Here is a 20,309-nt window from a genome sequence, read left to right as displayed (position 1 = left end):
CAAGAGCTTTCCGCCTCCAGACAGGTATATGTACATATCAGCCCTGGTGTGTGACAACGTGTCATAAAAGGACACCCACAAGGTAGATTCCATAAGCTTTCAATAATCCATGATTTATCAACTTTTCTACATCATTCACATTTAGTACATAGAGATTTTGGAGGTTTTATTTCAGCGGGTGGCATTTGTTACAAATGTTAGCTGGAAGAAGAAATATGAAATTTTACACTCCTAGCCTACTTTTGTAAATCTCCAAACTTAAAAAAAAACCGAATGCTTGGTTTTGAGGCCACAGTGACATCTCTAGCTGGCGGTGAGGGTTAAGGAACGAGCGTTTTGATTAAGCAAAACTTCTACTGACAAAAGGGTAACAGCTTCACCTGGTATGAATTATTGGTCTAAAAATAGAGTACAGTAAAATATTCTTAACTGTATAATTCTCCTGAAAATTATTTAGACTTTTGGAATTCATTTCAGAATAGGGTCTCAGCCTCTGTAATGATTATCCTTTATTATTCTACTTGTGACATATAGAAATTCCAACAGAGAGAGATTCTAATTGATTAGATAATGGACAATGGAGAAGTTGCTCTGTATTTACAAAATACACCTCACACTTCTGATATTAATGCCCCACCTTCAGTGTCCTACACCTGAATTGTGACAGTCTGCCGTCCTCAGAAAATCAACTCTAAGGCCTAGTTATTCTCTTACCAAACCAGGAAGAATAGTATTTCCTTGTAAACAAAAGCAAGAAATGAAGAACATTATCTCACTACATATTATAACTATCCTGTAAAATGAAGGAAACAAAAATGCACATGCTACACCTCTGATTTAAAACAAAAAAGCAAAAACCAAAATACTTGCAGCCTTCTTCTACGTTAAAAGATAAAAAATGCGCAAAGAAAAAATAAGACCCATGAATGTAAACATTAGATTCCTGGCGCTTGAATGTAAAAGATCATCTAATTCAGTCCTATTTCATAACTGAGCAAAAGTCTGAAGAGATTAAGAGACTCATCCAAGGCCACAGAGCTAATTAGAGTCGGTATAGGACAGGAGGACAGGGGAATAAAGGAACTAACAGTTACTGGTTCCAGGCAATGTTATGTGTTTAACCCATGAGGTCTCACGTAATATAATATAATCTCCAGGACAACCTTGAGGGTAAGTAGTTTTTCCCCACTTTGCAGATGGAGAAACTGAATCTAGCAGACGTTGAGTAAAACTGGGATTTGAACCCATGTCTCTCTGCCTCCTAAGTCTGTGCCCTTTTCAGTGCAACCCTGACCCTAAGGCACACAGGCCTCTTGACTCACAGTCCGAGATTCTAGACAGAACCTCAAGCGGATGAAAAAGGGCTCGATACAGGGCTTGCTTACATCACTAAAAGTAAATTAAACCTGCTCAAAAGCAAACTATGAAAAAACTGGAAGGCATATGTAGGAAATCAACAAAAGCATGTGCGGCCTAAAAATTCAAGAATTACTTCCAGACTCTTTACCTGTATGTGAAGACCCATGGCTTCCCCCAAGGTCAGTCTCAACCTAAACAAGAAGTACAAGCAAAGTGGACCCTGAGTTCATCATGGGAAACTATTTGCTGCATTAAGCAATTTCCCTTGTTACATTACATTACATTACGCTACAAGACATATCCATACACTTAATTTTGTATAGATAACATTATGAAAAGAAATCCCATGTCCAAATTCTGACCATATGTATATAATTTAAGACAACATTAAAGAACAAATAAGACAAATCCCATTTTAACTATTGTCTTAAAAAGACTATTTAAAATAAGAATCTAAAATTTAAGACCCTACCTGTAACCAAAATAATTCTAAGTTTAAGCTGACAGCCATTGCCTTATTTAAGGCAGCGTTGCATAAAATAACATCTTAGTAAAAGAAAATAATTTTTATTCTCTCTTAAGGATGTAATAGGATTTTTTCCAAATGTATCGATATGTTAAGAAATAGAGCTGATGAGCACAAAGTTTTGATCGAATTGTTTCCACCCTAAAAAAACTGAAATCTGTGGATTTTGCTTATTGATTCAGAAGTGGACCTACTACTGCTAGACAGCTGAGTAAGTAATCATTTCTGCCTTGAAAAAGCAGGGTGACAGACCAGGAACCAAATAATTACAATACCAAATGTGAAAGATGCTAAAATAGAGGCAGAAGGTGCCACTGGGGTGCAGAGAAGAGAACACTGGCTTATGCCACGGGCAAATCAGGAAGGCTTCCTGGAGGAGATGACACTAGAATTAGATTTTCCTCAGTAAGAATTCCCTAGACAGAAGGAGAGGGACACACTTCCTTTAGATCTCGCTCCATTATTTCCCTTTTCAAGACCTGGCTTTCCAGCAAGCCAAGGGACCTTATTGCTGTATAGAAGGGATATCAAAATGGTTTACTTTCATTTTTACGAGAAATTAGATTTCAGTGAAATCCCATAGTTGTTTTCTTGCTGATCGTTAGAAAGGGAGTGAATAGCTCACGACTACTGAGGGATAAATTTGGTAGATAAAAATGGTTTATATTATTGTCTGCTGTGACATCAAAATATTTTTAAAGGCCAAATTAAAAGCAAATGTCAAATAGGAAGATGAAGAAAAAGTTATTCTCCCACTACCCCACCACCCCCGTTCCTAAATTTAAAACAATAAGAATTTCAAGGAACTTTCTGAGGGTAGAAATAAGAAAGACAGAGAAAAGGGAGAAAAATAACATGGCGTCATTATGGACTATTCTTCCGAAGTAAAGACAAGACAATGAAGGGAAAAAATAGAACACGTGTATTACAATGTATAGCACCATAAGGCTGTGTTTGATGCTCTGGAGGGCTTCAACAAGTACTGTTCAGCCAAAAATCAATTGAAAAATCAGCATGATAACAGAGCATGAGTTGCCCTATAATAGCCTTAAGACCCCCAAGGCTATGCAAGTCCCTTTCATCTGCCACACTGCACTGACTCCAGGGGATCCTCACTTCCCCTCCCTGAGTACTGTGCCCGGCTGTATTTCTAACCCACTGCCTTACCCTCCCTTAGAAAGGGGAGCTGACAGGTCTGAGGATGTTTTAAAGTGGTTCTAAAGAATTTTGTTCTTTCTGCTTTATTCTTTATCTTTTCTGGACATGTGCACTCAAATCCATCCTATAATATCCACAATTTCCACAATATTAAACGGTCAGGCATAATCTCTGATTAACCTAGTAATGGTCTCATGTTCTGAATGCCTTAACTAACCTACATGAAACTGCCCCTTAATAAAATCAGAGTTCAGGTTTATGCAAACGTGACATGTAACCAATTCACTGCATTGTTATAAAAATACATACAGAGTTCAATCCAAGATTTCATCTCAATATTTCTTCAATCACTTCCTCACAATGCCTGGGGTTTGTTCAATTTATATTTCTACTTGGCATTTGGTGCAAACCCCCAAAGATAAGATACATCTGTCCGCTAGTCACAGATCTTGGCATTTTTACCTTAACTCAATCGTGAAATGATTGGTTGAAAATTACCTTGCTTATCAGCAGGATTTCCTCATAATAAAACATTTTATTTCCAAACTTTTGAATGTGACATGAGATGTACCAACTCAGGAGTGACATATTAAAGCTTAAGGAGGACATATAAACACCCTGATCCGTGTAAGGGAAGGAAAAGCTAATTGGAAGTCAGCTTCCCTGTGATTATCAGCTTGTTTATGGGGAGGGAGGATGCCTCTGAATGGCACTGTAAATTCATCCCTGATTATGGCGTTCAAACCAGAGCTCATTTCCACAAGCTCCCAGAAAGCCCCCCACCCAATCCATTTTGTTTAGTTACAAAGGGTTGTGTACTGTTTTCAGAGAATGACAGTTTCTCATGCTCTGATTTTCTCCAGTTTCAAGAAAAATTAATCAGTTGCACAAGCCAGTTGTCAGATTTCACTTCCCTCATGGCAGAAAGCACACATATTCATTGTCTGTTATAAGAATAAATTTTAGTAATTTTTCCCCATGTCAATATGAATATTAGACTGACCCAATTAATATGAAATGCTTCTATGCTGCTGGAACAGACAGTGCTACAGAAAGAGCCATTTGCACAACCTGTTCATGATTATGGGCCATAAGGACACAAAGATGGCACACACATTTGTGGACCATCTGAATTCTTACACGGAAAGGGGAGGGGGAAGGGGAAACGGCATGACGTTAGCTTGACTGTCGTGGGTCATGTTTTTTAATCCAGAGTATTGGACATGTAACACAGCAACAAGAGCTGATCATTTTGTTTAATCACCTTTTGGATCTTTGCCAGATGGTCTCTATTGAGAGTGCTGCAAACAGAAAGAGATGAACTGCATCTAACACGCCACCAGAGCTTTCCCGTAAATGTCTGAGAACAGATTCCAACAAGAATTTAGTCTCAGAGCAGAAAGGGATACATTTAAAAACTATGTGCATTAACTATACTTTTCCCCATAGAATCCTCACTTGGCATGAATAATTTACCCACTCTTATGCTAATGGGATCATGAAAGTATCCCTCTGTCTTTAGTGCAGCTATTCTCAGCTTTCAGTAATTACCCCACCCAGTGAAAATAACATGGCTTCTGCATTGAACGCCGACTAGTACCTGACAATTAGAAAGATCATGGCTGACAGTGGACTGGTCCAGAACTGGACAGAGAACCCTTGTAGCCCAAGGAAGAGTACAGACACAAAGTGACACTGGTCATGGGGTGGGGGGTGGGGGGGTGAATAGGGATGAAAAGTGGAGGAAAAGGGGGAAAAATTTTTTCCATTGTCAACCTTTCCTTTCTCTGACTTGCTATCAAGATTTTACTTAAGCAAAAATATGTTCTTCTTTACATTACTAAGTGTAAAAGACATTCATGACAAGATTCATTTTAAAGGAAAAAAAGAGAACACACCTAAGGAAACGAACTAGAGTTATCTTTAAAGCACATCTGCATTAAGTATTTATCAGAATTTTAAAAAATCTAAATAGTGGAAAATCCTCTGCATTTTGACTTTTGGAGGGGAAAAAAAGATTACCAAACCAAAAAAAACAAAAAAGAAAACTCTTTCTCAACCTCTGTCCACAACTCCATGTTCGGTAGTTCACTGTGTAAAAATTATCAGGCTAAAACATCTGGGAAAGAAAGCTATGAAACAGCAGGGAACGTGGCTGGTTTATTGTTTATCTTTTGTTTATGAGGCAGTATTCAAGTTTAATTACTACTCTAAATTAAACTCTAACTGGCATCAGGAGACATCCCTTTACATGACTAAGTTAAAAAAAAATCTAGAAATCCCAACTCCGGGTTTTTCAAGTAAATTGATACATATAGGAAGAAATTACTCAAAATTAACAGCAATTATAGAAAGCTTTAAGTATTTATGGGCACCATTACATGCTCCTAGAGCATTTATTTATTAGAAGAGTTTAGTTTTATTTCTAACGGTTGGTATTCTAAAAAGTCCTAAGAAAATCAACAGAAATTATTTGCATGTTTGCTGATGATTAAAGGATAGTATTCTTTTTGACTTTATTTGGGGAGCCAAAAGAGAATGAAAATGCAACATAAATATTCTATAATGCAACAGCTTCTTCTGTGGCAATGTTCGATTCTCAGTTACATTCTCAGTGAATCTTCTGATACAATTAGGAGGACAGGAAGGAAAAGAAATGTCACCATATTTATCATAGCAGTAAGTGACCAGTTTTGGATGAACTTAGTTCTAGGAAAAATAAAAGTTAAAAGCAACTAGCAAAAGATTATGCCAGATGGCATCTGTCATATTGTATTTAGGGTTATTTTAAAGAGATTGCCGCCACTATGAAAACATTCCATTGACAGAGTTTTCCTAGACTGAATAAGAAATCCCAGTAGAACATATTCAGGACCCATGTAAGTGGGTTTGAGGTTTTTTTTCCCCCTCCTCCTTTAAATATAGAACTGGAATATTTTGGTGGAGAAGATACTATTTCATGCATTATATAATAACTCAACAGTGTAATCCTATCTTAGACTCCTGCTTACCTATAAACACACTAAATCTACGGTGGGTATTTTTAGATTTCCACACCATGATTTCTGAAGAGCTGTGTAATAACTAAATATCTAGCTATGGAATTCTAGTCTCATTGCCTGGATGATAGAAAGAGACATCCACAGAGAAGTTTGGTAGGTGGCAGAGTTGAGGAGAACTATGCTGGCTTGTACAGCCCTGTGTCCTGAAAGATGAGAGACGTATAGATGCTCGAATGCTAATGGATTTAGGTTAAACTGGGTCTGGCAACAGTATGGTTAACGTGCGTGTGGTGTGCAGTGTGAGCTCAGCAGTTACTGGGCCAACTGTCTCGGTATTTCTGGGAATCCTGCCTATTCACAGTGCAGGGATTGTTCAATTGCTGCAAAATGTACAAAATGAATTTTACAAAAATGAATTGTAAGGAAGGCCCCATTACAACAATTTTACAGCAAAGATGTCAACATCAATTTTTCTTTCATGCCTAGCTAATGATTAAAACAGCATATTCCATTTGCCTAAGACAATTTATTTCATACTGGCACATCAAAATATTGAAATACAAAGTTATCTTTACTCTACCCTTTTTATTCACTGCTGCTGAACCCATACCATTGTTCAAACCCGGAAAAAATAAAACAAACTTGGCACGAAATACTTAAAACAAAGGCTCATCAATATCCTCCAATTTGTCAACATCTCAATTACAGCACTGGAAAAAATGTAAATTTCATGTGCTCTAAACACTGAGAGGTCTATTCTCTTGCCAATTCACATGCGTAACTCCCATCAGCGTTAATGGGAGTTACACAAACCCATCAATAATAATAATACTTTGTACATATATTGTGCCTTTCATCTAAGGCTCTCGAAGTGCTCTGTGAACAAGGGGGCTGCTTCCTAGTCTTTACTCTGGCAAAACCCACAATGAAATACAAAGCAGCTTTTGACTCATCAGGTACAGAATTAGGGACCCCAAGCCTTATTATCAAGCCCAATTTTACTGATGGGAAGCCAGACACAAAGAGGGCCAGTTACTTCCCCAGAGTCCCAGTCTGCACCCTAATTTTATCCCTGAAAAACCAGACTTTTTTCTTCATTTTCATGTGACTAACAAGATAAACTCCCTTCCTTTAGCTGCTTTTAGCCAAAGAAATCAGAGTGAATTAGTCTGGTTCCTATTTATGTAGTTTACTGCTAGGCATGTGCTGTGTGGAAAAGATAGTAAGGTCAGGTTTCACATTTTATCAAGTTTGTTTCTTAGAATATTTTTAAAATTTGATTTTTCCCCCTCCTTTTGGTTTGCTGCACAAACACGGAGAAGGAAAAGATGACCTTTCACCTGTGTAACTGTAGCTCTTTCCCTATCAAGTCATAAAATAATGAGATATTTTTAAGTTCCAAAGTAAAGATGTATATGACTCATTTTAGTAGAAATATTCCCCAAATTATAAAGCAACATAAATGCATATATTGTTTTACAGCATATGGCTATTAAAGTTTAATTTAAAATGTGTATGAAAACATTGTCTTTAGTACAATTCATCCCTATTTTTTCTGTTTATCATAATTTGTTTTGAAACTGAATCATTTTACAGTTTTCCATATGCCTGTTGTGCTAATAAATTCTGAATAAGCAAGAAAACTCTTTTCTAAACTAAAATGCTTGATTTCCAATGAAACACTTTAATATATTTAATACGAAGAACATAAATTTCCTTCGTAGGTTTTCCATTATACATCGACCCTAAGATTTAACCTAGGATAAGCATATGTGATTTCAGTCAATATCTCTGTTGACTTTGCCCTGAAGCAGATAATTAATCTTTCCCACAGAAAGCTACTCTGGACAATTTGGTGGGACAAAACACCTTGAAAACATATATAGAATACCCTTCAACATGTGTTTTGGAGTCACTGATGTGGTCAGCCAGGTAGGAAATTCTCCATGCCAAGAGAGTCTCCATTTTCTAGGAATCATAACTTTTTTTGGTCCCTCACACTTTAATACAGTAAAATGACTGACTTCCTCGTACTCAAAATACATAAGCTACCATGTCCATTCTTTAATCCCACGGAGATATGATTAAAGGAACAAAATCCTACAGAGATCAAATCCTTCAACATGGCATCAGTGGGCGCAGCTACCCACAACACAGAGGTTTGTGTGTTATGGTTTTTACCCAATGTATTGGTCTCAGAGTTTTTCCTCTTTCCCGACCAAAAAACAAAAGCAAAAATAATAAGCCAGCAAAACTAAGCAAAATGATAAAACTCTATGCCCTGGCCGTGGCCGCAGCTGTCCTGTGCTCCAAACCTCAGGGTCGTCCTTCTCTGCCTTCCCTTCTCTCTGGTCCTCTCCTGCTACCTCGCTGGCCATAACTCAACCAAGCCAACTGAACCAGTCAGTTTTAAATTTCAGTTGGGACCTTGGTGACCTGTTAATGAATCTACAGAGAGGAGAAAAACTCACAGTGTCGAGTTATGCCTGGTGTTGCTAGCTGACTTTGAGTCAGAAATGCTTGAAGCGTTAACGTAATTGCAAGAATGTGAAAAATGAAGCGCCAGGCTCCTGAGCAAAGTGAAAGGTCAAAGCGAGCCTCACACACAACAGTCTTTGGAAGATAGCCTCATTAGACCATTTAGTCTGCTTCTCCTTTCCCCCTCTCTCGTACCATGTTTAGGATAATTTGCTTTTATTAATAAATACGTTCCCTCCTTTGTGGCACTGTAATTTGGGGTGGAGGGGAAGGGCGGAGTCTTAGAAAGCTTTTCAGATTTAACCACACCAAGAAGTCCTTCTCCACGACGTGGAAACACAGTGAAGCCACTGCGTTGCAGATCTACTGAATGTATATACATTTCATCTTCAGAATGCCTTATAGTTTAGTTTTCTTACATACTGTCTAAGTGGTCTAATAAAAACGGTATAGAAAGCCTAAACAGATACAGTTCACAAGTTCTTCCACAATTTACCATCTGATAGTATTCATTTCTGTGTTAGTTGCAACTTGTTAAACCTAGATTCTAAGTTGGACCCATTCATAAGTTAATGGCATCCTAGAAGGGACACTTTTCTAGACTCTTCTAGAATACTAGGAATCCAAAATCCATGGCCAGGAACTTGGAGGAGTAAAGACACTCACCCTACATCAACCACCCTTTTCTAAATGGCATATATGACTACAGCTCAAGCTGTTAAAACTGTCCTCCAAAAAAAAAAAACAAAAAAAACTGTCCTCCACTTGGAAGACTGTCTAATGCTTAAATATTGTGGCCATAAACACAGTCATAATAGAGATGAAATAGACCTAGGAGATCAGACACCATCTAATGTAAAATATTAAAAAGTAAAATCTATACACTTTCCTGGCCCACATTCAATAATGCATCTTCTTTTAAATTACTATTTTAGCCACAGAAGAGTCATCCCTACCAATATATAATTGCTCTCTGTGTGATAGGTGAGTCTTAAATGGTAAAATTTATTCTAAATTACTCTAGGCTTCCTTGTCACCTGTAGTTGATGTCCCCCTTGCCTTCTGATTATTCTAATTTTTAGGATTTGTTGACAAAAGTCACCACGTCAGCTGAATGGAAATGGGGACAAATAATCTAAGAATTTCAAAATCCACCTTCCCAAAATACGATTCCATATAAAATTCACACAGTACTTTGGAGCTAAAAAGAACAGATTTTTGCATCATGTGTGCTTTAGAGGCAACATTGCCTGATTATAGAAAACCCTTATAGTTGATGTTACGAATAAACTATCCCATTTATAGTATAATTCAAACTACTGCATCATAGCAGCAAAGTAGGTCTGTCATTCTATTTACTTACACACAGGAGTAAAGTGCAGATAACCAAATTTGTAAAAGAATTGGCAGAACTAATCGATTGTTATTGTAATGCCTGCTTAAAGATTAGACATCTCACTTTGGCCTTTTTTTTTTTTGTAAGTAATGTAAGTGAAGGAAAGGAAATACTGTCTCCCTAAATAGCAGCTGATTGCACTCCCTAACCTGCTGCTCTCCTGTTTGCAGGGAGGCAGATGTTCCAATATCATAAAATACTGAAGTTATTTTAGTCATGCCCACTTTGCACAGGGAGAATGCTTGACCTTTTACCTTGTTCACTGCTGTTGTCTCCACTCTGGGATGCATGGCCCCCACTGGAGGGCCCTGGGGTGCCTGCTGAGTGGGTGGAAGTTGCATCATCGTGGTCTCGCCAAGATGCAGGATTCTGATGTCAGGAGGCCAAGGAATTTTCCCACAGTTACCATTTCAGCCATAAATGAGGAATCAAGAGGAAAGGTGCAGAGAGAGACAAAAAATACGTACATATTAGTATTTGGGGAACTGGGCACATATAGATGCCATGTTACAGTATGTTGTCTTTTCAGAAATAGGTACCAAAAGAAAGAAAAGATGCTCTAAAATCATGATGAAGTGATGGTTACATCCGTGTACACATTTGCTAAAACCAACTGAAATAGATGCTTATAAACCAGATGCGTTTTATTATACAAATTATACCTCAATAAAGTGAATTTTTAAAGTTAGGAAAAGAAAACCTCCTTAAAAATCTAAAAGCCTGCTAACTTAATTAGGGCACACTCTTCCAAGAAATAGGTCCCAGTGCTCTTGGATACCAAATACTTCAGAACATTAACATCTACAAAACTCTATGACTCCCTTAAAAAATTCACAGACTGTAGAATGTATGGGACAGCCCTTCACATCAAATACACTGCCCTACTGACTCTCAAAATTATCGTCAACTTATTATACAGAGACAGAGACAATAATATTAATCACTGCATCGATACCTTCTGCTTTAATTTGCACAAACAACAATCAGAAAATGAAACAACTATGAACTGTAACCCATCTAATAAGATGGAAAGGACTTCCTTTTGAGCTGCATGGAAGGCTTAAAGTCACAGAGCAGTGCTTTTTCCTGGAAGAACTGCTTGTTTTAAGGGACACGTAAGGTAAGCCGAGAGTTATAGCTCACGCTACTTTGCTGAGTGTATTCTTCTCCTGTTCCTCCTCCCCTTTCCTGATCATTCCCAATACCCTGCTGTTGCTTAAAGGAAAACAGGAATTCTAATGTACAGGAAGGACTTTATCAGCACCACATGAAGGCAGGCAAGAGATGGAATTTCCTCTGGCAGAAATGGAGAGTAGGAACAGCACATGAAACAGACCAGCCTTAAGGACAGAGCTGTACACTTGTCACCTGTATGCAATGACTTTAACTGAGCACACAGAGCTACTAGCAAGCAAATTTGTTCTGGGGTGCGAGGCAGTACTTTAGGGGCAAAATAATCTAAAAAGCCCCATCAATCTCTCAAAGTACACTATTTCTTCTTACAAGAATTGGTGACTAAGGACTCAGACTCACATGCCTGTAGGCAACATGTTAACATCTTGACCATCTGAAAACAACTTTGCCGTGTTGTCATTATATATAGTTTATCCAGAAAAAAATCAGTCTATCATTTTTCTCAACTTCAACCCTATAATGTACAAATAGAACATAAAACTTCACCAAAATGAAATCAAGAAACCAAGGTGAGACAACATAGGGAGCGAGTCTCATTTGGAAGAAGAACAACAAAAACCATGTTTGCCTCTACAGACCTGCTACAAACCACTGTAAATTAATATTTAGCATTTTTGATAGATGGTGAAATGACCCAAAGCTCTAGAGATTAATGACACCTCTATCAAATAATGTTGCTGACACTGCTATCACGCAAGCCATTGATTCAGAGGGAAAACCTTAAGCAGAAATGTTGTGACTGTGAATATGGCACAGGTATAGATCTCTAAAGTAAAGATCCATTTTCGAAAGTAGATTAGGGAACAAAGTCGAGCAGAATAAAATGAAAACCAAGATTCTCTGCTGCCGGTATGAAGACAAAGTTGTGCCTGTGATGTCTCTTTTTATCTAAATTAGAAACCCCTCCAATAGTTTCAAGCTAAAAGCAAACAGAATACGGGGACTCTTCAAGATTTGCCATCCCTTCGCGTCAGCTGTTTGCCGATGGTAATCAGATAAAGAGCTAGAAGAAAAGCAAGAGAGAAAGAAAGAAGGAAAGAAAGAAAGGAAGGAAGGAAGGAAGGAAGAAACAAACAAACAAAGAATAGCATGGTGTGAGTTTAGTCCTGCAACAACACTGGCTAGAACCTTCTTTTAGAAAAGGCAACACAGTCACCTAAGCTAAACTTTTCAGTGCATACAGCAAGTGATGTAAATTTTATGCACTGCAGGCTTTTTATTAAGCTGGCTGCTATAAAAGCTCCTTACCCCTCATGAAAATTACACTAATTAACCACTAACACCTCAACTATGTTTTAAGGCAAATGTCATCTAATAGCTATTATATAATAGTTCAAATGAAGGTCCAGCGAGTTTTTCTGTTTGGATGCTAGAATGATTTTAAGGGATCACTCAGAAGGACTTCCTGCAATGGAAAGCACTGGTCTGTCCCCATCAGTCAAACCTGTACTGAGTTTTAAAGTCAGGCCTCACTAGTTTATAATTCAGTTGATTTCCTTCCCTGGTTTTCTGGAGGAGGTGGTCTCTAAACCAAAGGGGTGAAAAATAGGCCACGTAAGCAAATATTACTTTTAGAGCAGCCGGTTCCTCCAGACGAGTTGGGTCTTGGGTTTTCAGCCCAGTCCTGAAATTTGCTCAAGTTCACTGTCTAACCCACCATGCCCCCGTCTCTTCCGCCTTATCTCCCTCATATCCTCAAAGATGCTGTCCTACAAAAGTGTCACAAGATGTTTATTTCCATAGAGTGTCTCAAGGTTTATGATCTAGGTTGAGAGACTGACACAAGCTAGTACCAGGATATTCATCTAACTTGAAAGTAGGAAAAACAGCTGAATGCCTCTGAGGTTTCAAGTTGAAGAATTACCCCAAAGTTTTCTGTATTCAGCTACACCCTGGTGACTTGATCAAAGACACATATTGATAATCTGGCCAATAAAAAACTGCTACCTCCTCCATAAAAAAAGCTTTAGAAGCAACATGGATAGATACAATATAGTCCTTTACCCATAACACTGGTTTGTTCTCAGACTGAAATATTTGTTTGTATCACAACTCCTTTCTTCTTCTCCCTCCCTAGATAGTTTCCAAGTTTACATCTTTCAAGAATAACTGCCTGGCTTTCTGCCAAATTATATGCAGAAGTTTAGTGAATCTTGAAACCAAAGTGGCATATGAAAGCATGTAAAACACATGACGTACGTAGAAAAATAAAGAGAAATGCTTTCTGTGGGCACGTGTGTGGGTGAGTAGTCAGGTAGATGCATTCCACAATATATGTCCTGTTCTTCAGCCAAAAGTATCATGAAGACATCCGAAGGCAAGAAGGAAACATGCTTCTATTCCCAGAGGCTTTAATAATTAGGAGTCAAATATGGTACTGTCCTTGCTCTTATGTAATTGCGTTAAAGAGCGGTGTTAGCAGGAGGAAAGCAGTGAATACTGAGTGGAGCACAATAGAAGAAGATGGAAAATAGATACAAGAAGCTAGGTCTCCAGGGGCAGTATTTTCTATTTGCTGGGTTACAGACTCACAGCTGATAATGCAAGTTGTAATTAATATAAAAGCAGGAGACAAGATGGGGAGAGCTTGTAGTAGCGGGGCCACAGGAGATCACTCTGCTGCTCTCCTCTGTTTCTCATTTACACACAGCTTTCCCTAGAAAACACAATTCTGCCAGTGTTTTCTCCCTGGAAAGTTAACAAAAAATTGATTTAGCACCATCATTGAATTTTGCTAAATCTAGGAAAGAGCATAGAGAGGATAGGTGTCTCTGGGCATAGAAAGCAAATCCTCCACGTGCCTCTTTTGTTGAGGTTGCAGATATGGTGGAAATTATAACGTTTTACACCATTATGGTATTTCTCGGGGCGGGGGGGCCTGCCTATAGGACAATACTTAACAAGTCCCATTGAATTGGCGGGACCGTTGAAATGATTCCACACAGCTCATGGTTCTTCCACTACAAAAAGGCAATGGAGTAAAATGTGTAAGCATTTCTAAATAAATACAAAACCGAATGGGAAAGTAAAATGTACTAAGCTTCTAGGAGTTAAAAAAGAAGCTATACTACACACAAGTTTACCTAAAATAATCTGAAACTCGTCTTAGACCCCAAATGAAAAGGTGATGCAATGGATGTGGTATAGGAGAAAGAGCCTTAAATTGGAATTAAGACTCAAGGGTGCCACCTCCAACTGTCATGTGACCTCAGGTGATGAACTTCATTTCCCTGGGACTTGTTTCCTTTCTCTCTTTAAAATTAAGAAGTCAGACAAAATAATCCCTAAGGTCACGTCCACTTCTTATTTCTATTATTGAAAAATACTTAAAGCATTTGATTTTCTGGAACCTACACAACTAAAACACGATACATAACACCAAGCCAAAAAAAACCTACGAACTTGGAAAATACTGTAAAGTAATTCAGAATATGTACTTGTAGGTAGAAAGTAAGAATAAACATATTTTAATCAGCAAACGGAGCATGCAAAACTAGTTTGACTTGAGATAGTCACACAATAAAGGCAAAATATGCTTGTATCAGTACACATAATTCATGTAACCTACAGGTTTCCTATGACTTTAAGATGTTTTACTCCTAATTAACATTGTGCAAAAATTATTTTTAAAAAGAAGAGGAAGACTCCTATCATGAGGTAGTCAAGCCTACAAAAGTTAAAAACGTTAGTTGTACAGTTTGAAAAAAATGGTGGAATTTCAACTTTGTTATTCTAAAGTTGACATAAGAACTCAGAACTGTGTGTGCTTTCAGAACACGGACTCACTCTTTAAAAATGTAAATAGAGCCGGGGTCTTTCCCTCATCTCCCCGCTTCCACCCTCTATTAGGCTTTGGGAATTAATATGTGGGCAACTCTCACGGAAGTGGCAGGTACTCTTTGCAAATGATTCCTCCTCCATCTAATGGAGCAACTTTTAGAGAAGACAGAAATTTATTGTTGGTGTGTTATCACGTTATAAAATGTCTCCTATAATTTTGAATTGTGTTGGGATACTGTATAGGACGTTTAGCCTGAAAAAAAAATGGGAAAATGAATTTTTAATATATCAAAGTTTTAATCTGATAGTGAATGTCTGTGGTTGTCAACTACACCTTTGTTTAATTTCATCTCATCACAGTTTCTCTGAAAGCAGACTCCAACTGCACAACCTACATGATTTCAATAACACAATTATTCTCGATGGGAAATTGACAGAAAAGCCACCAACCACCAAAAACTACACAACAGTGACAGAAAGCCCATGCCCCCAGCCAGGTCTCCTTGAGTTGGTAGACAGAACTCAGAGGTAGAACTTTCCCGGAACAGGTCCCCCGAGACCTTGGATAACACACCGTGAGGTCTGATCTTACACTAGAACGTAAGAAACTATCTGATAAAATAAATCATTCATATTATTAATGTTAGCCAAATCCCAATATTACCCCTTGGTATTCTATAGACCAATCACTTAAACCTATCTGTCTCCTCACTGCCCACTCCCGTCTGATTTTTCAGACACTTGCCTGAATTTTGTCAGAAGCAAGGTTCTAGGGATTCTTCCCTTTGACTTAACCCACCCATTTTTTAAAACTGTACAGACAAATAAATTTGACATATTCAGAGATGCAAAAGAAAACAAGAGAATATTTTCATTTAAAATACAGCTTTCAACGTAGAAATTAAAATAATTTTTCTTTTATTAGTCAGGTTATCAGAGCCTCTCAATTTTCAGGCACCTGCCATTAACTGTTAGTAGATACAGTTGTATTTTCTTCCCTATACTTAATTCATCCAAAATAAATAAATAAATAAAATGTAGTTCCTCATGCACATTAATTAGGAATAACAATATTACCGTATGCACTTCAGGTGAATGGAGCTTAGGTCAGAGAATGTATTTGAAAAACAAATATAGTTCATTTATCTAAACATAATCTAAAGATATGTAATATCTTTATATGTACAAAGATATTACAGTGCAGACAAATAAAATACATCATTTGTCTGCACTAGAGCTAAAGACCCGATCTAAAATTACGTAAAGTAGAAAATGTGGACATCACCTATTATTCAGAAACAGTACAGACTAGGAAAAGCATACTCATGCCACAGCAGTTTTCAAGTTGAAACTTTTTCAAGAATTGGTTACTTGACATGTTTATTTTAAACATAATAAATTTGAACGTCTGGGAAACTTAACATGAACTGCAGCTGGAAAGTAGAGTTCTACTTCCTTTCACCATCATATTTTTTCTCCCTAATATCCCAAAGAATACTGTAATAGCTGTTTCCTACCTATAAAAATTACTCTCATGTTATAGTAAGGGCATAAGATAAAAGACTTTATAATATTAAAGATATTAGCAAGCATTCACTATGTATCTACTAAACATGACAAAATAGTAGCCAATGTTGCAAGTTTTATTTTCTATTTAATTCCAAACGTCCTTTTATCAGTATGCCCATCACGTAGGTGTCAATAAGAAATGAACAAATTCAGTATCTTCACTGAATTTAACGTATGGAAGGTAAGACATTAGCACTGTCTTCTTTTAATGCATCTACGTTACATCAGATTATTTATATAAAATTATGGAATGTGAAATCAGCAAGACAACAGCCTCATTTAATAAGCAATAGTATGTAAAACTCATTCTTGAAAGTAAGCCAAAAATACTTGCTTTCAAGATATTTATATCAATTACTTTTACATATTTCTATTTTTAAAAATTTTAATAAAAAAATCAAAAGCTCTTTTGGTACCTAATAGTTTGCTTCTGACGCTTCTCTCTCTGCTTTCCACTACGCAGAATCACACACTTGTTCTTTCTTTTCTCTCTTTCACTCTCTCTCTCCCTGCCCGCTCCTTCCTTAAACACACACACACACACACACACACACACAAAAAGTAGCTTGATATCACTTAATAAGGATAGAGGTGTATGTGTTTTGGGGGTGTCAAACAGCTGTCAGAAACTGTCACCTCCAGAAGAGAAACCTTGGCACACAACAAATTAAGCTACACTTCTTTTTTAGCTGTCATTATTCATAGCCAATAAATTGAAATGCTCTCAGCATTTCATGTGCAAATAAAACCACGAGGAAGCCAGTAGATCAGAATAGTGGGCCAACAGATAAAACAGAGAAAACAACACGCTGTCTTGGTCCTTCTGAAGTGGCTCATCATCACCCCTGCACTAGCGTGCACCAAATGAGATCCAGCCTGGGGCAATGTATTAAATATGCATATCAAAGCAAATGAAAAAGTAAACCTGGAGATTCAAATTGGATATACATTTACATGCTGAAAATGTCCCACTCTACCACTTTTCAGGTAGTGGGTCTGAGGTATTTTCACTTTTTTTGTGGCTGGGGGGTTGAAGGAGGAGGGCAAGCTTGCAGGAGAGGCTGAAGCATAAGAGGATTCACTTTGTAGGGGCAGGCTTGGGAATGAATACATTCCATATACCTATGGTACAGAAATATCAAAAATGGTAAAAACTCTCCAAGATTTCCTCTCACCTCCTGCAAAAAATTCAAGTCCATGGCAAACTTCGCCCTTTCCCACTCGGTTTGCTGGTGGAACAAATTATTGCTTCCTTTCAAAACAAATAGCAGGGGGCTAAAGTAAAAATGTTATAGTTCAGACTCTAGGAAATAAAAGGTTTTAAATTATGATGCCCAATGAGGTGGCAAGACCTCATGGGTTCAGAATAAATCAGTTGTCATATATACTTGATTGGGGGCTTCAAAGAGAAGCAACAAATGTTCCAGGTGATTCTTTTATTCAAAGATGATGATTGTTATATTATTAAAGCACTCTCTTCCTAGGTACAACTTCTTTCTTGAGTGTAATTTAATATTACAATAGCTCCATAAATTGGCATTGTCTATCAGCCAATACTATAGACAGCCTAGTTTACCTTATCTCTTCTACGTAAACATCAGCATGCTCTAGTTCATACATCCACTTGAAAAAACAATTGCCAAGAAACTGTTTTAGAAAACCAAGTAGTCAAGACCCCTAGAAATGGCACAAGAAAAGCTTTTGGCTGCAGACAACTGTGAACTTCTCATCCTACAAAACCATGTAACTAGATTTCTTCCCATTCCCCCCAACAGTGCAAAATGCATATGAATATAGAAACAGGAAGCAGTGAAAATAAACAAGTAAATGACAACAACAACAAATACTTTGAACAGAGTGTCATGCCTTGCAGACCACAACCACACATCATATAGCCACATATCAGCAAATAAACTTTCCATAGCTGCTTGTCGCACCCGTTTGATTTCAGAGAACACACTCAATATACAAAAGAGCTCCCCAACGTTTCCTCCGTCATGACGGGAAAAGACAAGAGGAAAGGTAGGCATGGGAGCTTTCAACGTCACAGTATTTATTCTGTCTCAGAACTGGACTTCAGGACTGAGGTTTTCTTTTCTTCTTTCTTTCTTTCTTTTCTCCTTCCTTTCTTTCTTTCTAACTTTTGTCCTTAGGCTGTATGGTTTTCCATACAGCACAAAGGCTAATAATTAAAATCTGTGACTGTACATTTTCAAAACCTTTGGAGAAGGCGGGGGAGAAACTTATTCTCAAGGCATCTCAACTCTTTCCTCTTAATACCCAGGACTGGGGGGTGACAGTGGTGATACAAACTGCCTTCAAGCCTCGATGCCCATTTAACTTCACGGAGTGTTAAATTAATATTTCAGGCACCAAGTTAGTAGACTATAGCCTATATCATTTAGGTTGTGAGTTCAATCGACTATAATCTATAGACACTGCCTCCCCCACCCCCAGGCTTGGGTTCCTATAAATAAACTGCTGTTCACACCCACTCTTTAACCTCGCCACTCCTGCCTTTCCTACCAGCTGCAATCTTTCTTCTCTTTGCTTCTTTTTCAAATTTTCAGTCTCACTACATATGCTTTTTTTTTTTTGCATCAGACTCACTAGATCGGTTCCAAAATAGGATTAAAAACAGAGAGAATAGAAAGAAATCTCCGTTCCTGGCCTGACACACACAGTCCCTCCTTACTCTACTCTCCATCCTCATTCACCAACTGTTTGTGTTAAAATTCAACCACTAACCTATGGTTACTCAATCAGAATTCCCTTCAGCTTTCTATAATACATTGTTAATATTTGTTTTATCAAGGTTACTGCCTTTTATTATGAAGATGCCTCACGCACTTGGCAATAAGTCCACATACTGACAGTAAGTTTCTATACGGCAAAAGCTCAGAAAACTATAACGTGTTCACTCCTTTTATTTCGAATGCAATGCAAGATTGCCAGTAATTCTCAGAATTGTCATCTCTGCAAGAGACTGAGAAATCAGCCTTCGCTCCCCAATTCTCTTTTCCTTCAGTCCTCTCTCTCCCCCATCCTGTCCAGCTAGCTTTCTTGCCTTTCTCCCTGCTGCAATGATTACAGAGTTGAGAAAGCAGAAAAGGCAGTGGTCACCATATCAAACAGACGATTTGCTGACACTCAAGTCACCAAATCCAGGAAACTTTACACATTAAGAGCACAAATCACTCTATCGACTCCCTGGTTTTTTAGCTTCTCAACATAAATAAGGAGGGGGTCCAAGAAAGGGGAAATGGAGATGAAAGGTATGGCAGAAGTAGTGAGAAAGGGAGAAAAAGACCCCCAGAGAGACCAAATTATTTAAAAAGAAAACTCAGTCAGTGGAGCTAGAGGTTACAACAAATTTTTCAAAAATGCTTTGCCCAGTGGTCTTAAAAGAATGCCAAAGGCTCACAGACTTACATGGTCAGCGAGATTTGTGGAGGAGCCTGAAAGTTCTTCGTGATCTGACTTGGAGCTGCCATCTCTTTCATCAATGACGAGGTCTATGGGCATTTTACCCTTCAAACAGCTAATGTACCGGTGGCAGAAGTTATCACACAGTTCGTGGACCTAGAAGGAGGGTTAAGGTGGAGGGTTCAGCTTGTATTGTTGTTGTTGTTGTCATGGTTTTGTTTCATTTTTAAAGGGAAAAAATACCAGGTTGCAAGGTTACCTTTGGAAAGAGCAACAGTGCTATGTCTTCCAAACTAACTAATTAATGGGTGTAATAGTTGAAGGCGAGGAAACAATAGAGCAATTGTTGTAGCAGATATTATTCTCCAGAGACTTCCCTGAGCAACAAGTTACAATGAAGGGAGCAGAAACAGGACTGGAA

The 20,309-nt window shown here is 37.9% G+C and overlaps 1 protein-coding gene across 10 annotated transcripts in view; it reads right to left on the bottom strand.

Annotated features, from left to right (window-relative positions):
- Positions 1-20,309, bottom strand: part of MEIS2 (Meis homeobox 2) — a 202,825-nt gene that overhangs the window by 175,955 nt on the left and 6,561 nt on the right. For all 10 annotated transcript variants that reach the window (XM_032623894.1, XM_032623896.1, XM_032623890.1 and 7 more), the window contains 2 exons: positions 19,895-20,044; positions 10,174-10,288 (listed from right to left, as the gene is read on the bottom strand). In XM_032623894.1, the coding sequence (XP_032479785.1) occupies positions 10,174-10,288; positions 19,895-20,044 (265 nt within the window). The remainder of the gene's footprint in view (positions 1-10,173; positions 10,289-19,894; positions 20,045-20,309) is intronic.

This window comes from Phocoena sinus, chromosome 2 (assembly GCF_008692025.1).
Source record: "Phocoena sinus isolate mPhoSin1 chromosome 2, mPhoSin1.pri, whole genome shotgun sequence".
Classification (NCBI taxonomy): Eukaryota; Metazoa; Chordata; class Mammalia; order Artiodactyla; family Phocoenidae; genus Phocoena; species Phocoena sinus.
This window is presented reverse-complemented; position numbering and strand designations above follow the sequence as displayed.